The 2,156-nt window shown below is 39.7% G+C and overlaps 1 protein-coding gene across 1 annotated transcript; it reads left to right on the top strand.

The window, feature by feature from the left end:
- The first annotated feature begins 413 nt into the window (after positions 1-413).
- On the top strand, positions 414-1,724 carry LOC114262714 (F-box protein At5g07610-like). The gene has a single exon (XM_028203082.2). The coding sequence runs from the start codon at positions 414-416 to the stop codon at positions 1,722-1,724; it is 1,311 nt and encodes a 436-aa protein (XP_028058883.2).
- Positions 1,725-2,156: the final 432 nt, after the last annotated feature.

Below are 2,156 nucleotides of genomic sequence, written 5' to 3'. Positions count from 1 at the left end.
GAAAGTAAAATCTAAAAATTAAAAAAATTGGATTTCTTTTTGTTATAAGTTTAAACTCTAGACTCTTTTTTGGTAATTTTTTAAAAAATTTTAGAGAAAGGAGGGAAGGGAAATAGCGGCAACATCTCTTAACAAATAAAGCACTACTCTGATCCGTGTGAAAGAAATAGAGAGCAAATGCCATTTTCCAGAAAAGCTAAGAAAGAAAGAATCGTAACTGAAGAAATAGAGAGCAAATGCCATTTTCCAGAAAAGCTAGGCTAAGAAAGAAAGATTCGTAACTGAAGAAATAGAGAGCAAATGCCATTTTCCAGAAAAGGTAAGAAAGAAAGAATCGTAACTGATTTGTGTGTGTGTATGCTTCTCTGTTCTACTCTACGCATTCAATTCATTCAACCCTACTTTCCTTATATATGGAACCCTCATTCTCATCGTCTTCGTCATCCCAATCCCAATCTCCAAACCCTTCTCTGCTTCTCCTAGCCATGTCTTCCTCCGCCCTCCTCCGCCGCCGCCAGCGCCGCCGCGTTTCCCCTTCAGCCACCGCCCTCCCTTTCAGCTCCTCTGTACAGAAGGTGATCGGCAACGATGATCTTCTGAATCAGATCCTCGTTCGATTACCGGCGAAGCCTCTGTTTTCTTTCAAGGCCGTGTCGCACAGATGGCTATCTCTGATCTCGGATCCTTACGTGATGCGTGATTGGATTGCTCCGAAATCTCCTTCTGCGTTCTACTACCGAAGGTACAACTCTGTCACTTCACACACTATCAAATTCAATCATGTTTCTCTCAATGTGTTAGAAAATAAAAAGAAGAAGAAGCTTCGGTCATTTAGCTTCATCAATGATCCTGAAGGTGTGAAAATCTGTCAGTCCTGTAATGGTTTGTTGCTTTGCTCTTCATCTAGTTACTCTTTGGATTATGTTGATACTAAATACTATGTTCTGAACCCCACCACAAAGAAGTATTCGATTATTCCTAGGCCGGTTAATGGGGATGAGAGAAACTTTGTTGTTTCTATGACCTTGATTTTTGATCCCTCTGTTTCACCTGACTACAACATACTTGCTGTCCGTGCCAGACAATGGGGCAGGGCCGATTTTTGTGTTGCCTTGTATTCCTCCTCCACTCGAACTTGGGTGTTTTCCGGATCATCATTTACTTACCTGTCGAGTATAATATTTGAAAATGGCGTCTTCCTTGATGGGAAGATTTATTGGCCTACTTGTCTCTCCGAGATATCAATCTATTATGATTGTATTGGACATGAATTCGTCCCATATCCGATGCCTCATGATCGACTCACAAAGGAGCTACTGCATTTTGGGGAGTTTGGAGGCCATCTACAATTAGTTGAATTCCATGATGATTGCATTCGTTATTTTCAAGTGTTGGAATTGAAGGCTGACTGTTCCAAGTGGTTTGTGAAACACCGGATTGATCTTCACCTGGGTGTAGTGGATTTTCCGGAGATGTATAGTAAGCACCCTGGCCGGGGTTGTATGACTTATAAATACAACATGCTTTGCTTCCTTGGAGGAGACGATGAAGGGGATTCGTGTTTGGTCTTCTACGTACCTCGCAAAGTCATAGCCTATTCCTTCAAGGACAAGATTTTCAAGAAGCTTTGCGATTTGAAGCTGCGCCCTTGTGATTTTCAGAGTCTACGACTTTCTCCGTGGTTTGCTGTCCATTCATGCGTGGAGACCATATATAATGTATGACAGTTTTTGTTTGCAAAATCATTAGTTTTTGTTTTTTTCATCCCCCTTTCCCCCCTTTCTAGTCTTCTCTTCCATCTAGTTAAGAATGTTTTTCTTTTCTCTTGCTGTAATAGTTTAGACAGTTGTAAATTTATTGCAATGAAATGGTTTTTAAGATCAAGGATGTGTCATTTCTGATATGTTAAATTGATTCTATTTCCTATTCGATAAATTTATATATTTCTTTTGCCATGAAATGGATTTGTAACATCAACAATGTGTCATTTCCAATATGATTGATATTACTTCCTGTTGAACCTCGTGAGTTTCTAAGTAAGGATGTAATTCAAAATTTTGGCAATGTGGTGAAATGTTGCATTTGCAATGGCTGTTGACCAATCAAGAACCTACGTTATCTTTACTATTGGTGGGTGCCAAAATATTGATGAGTGA

The sequence above is a fragment of the Camellia sinensis genome, chromosome 13 (genome assembly GCF_055761805.1).
Source record: "Camellia sinensis isolate YWXY chromosome 13, ASM5576180v1, whole genome shotgun sequence".
NCBI classification, from domain to species: domain Eukaryota; kingdom Viridiplantae; phylum Streptophyta; class Magnoliopsida; order Ericales; family Theaceae; genus Camellia; species Camellia sinensis.
The sequence above is the reverse complement of the archived record's forward strand: the minus strand, read 5'-3'. Positions and strand labels throughout refer to the sequence as shown.

Bases quoted from the DNA above. Each gene is read 5' to 3' on its own strand.
- LOC114262714 (XM_028203082.2), top strand. From the start codon at position 414: ATGGAACCCTCATTCTCATCGTCTTCGTCATCCCAATCCCAATCTCCA.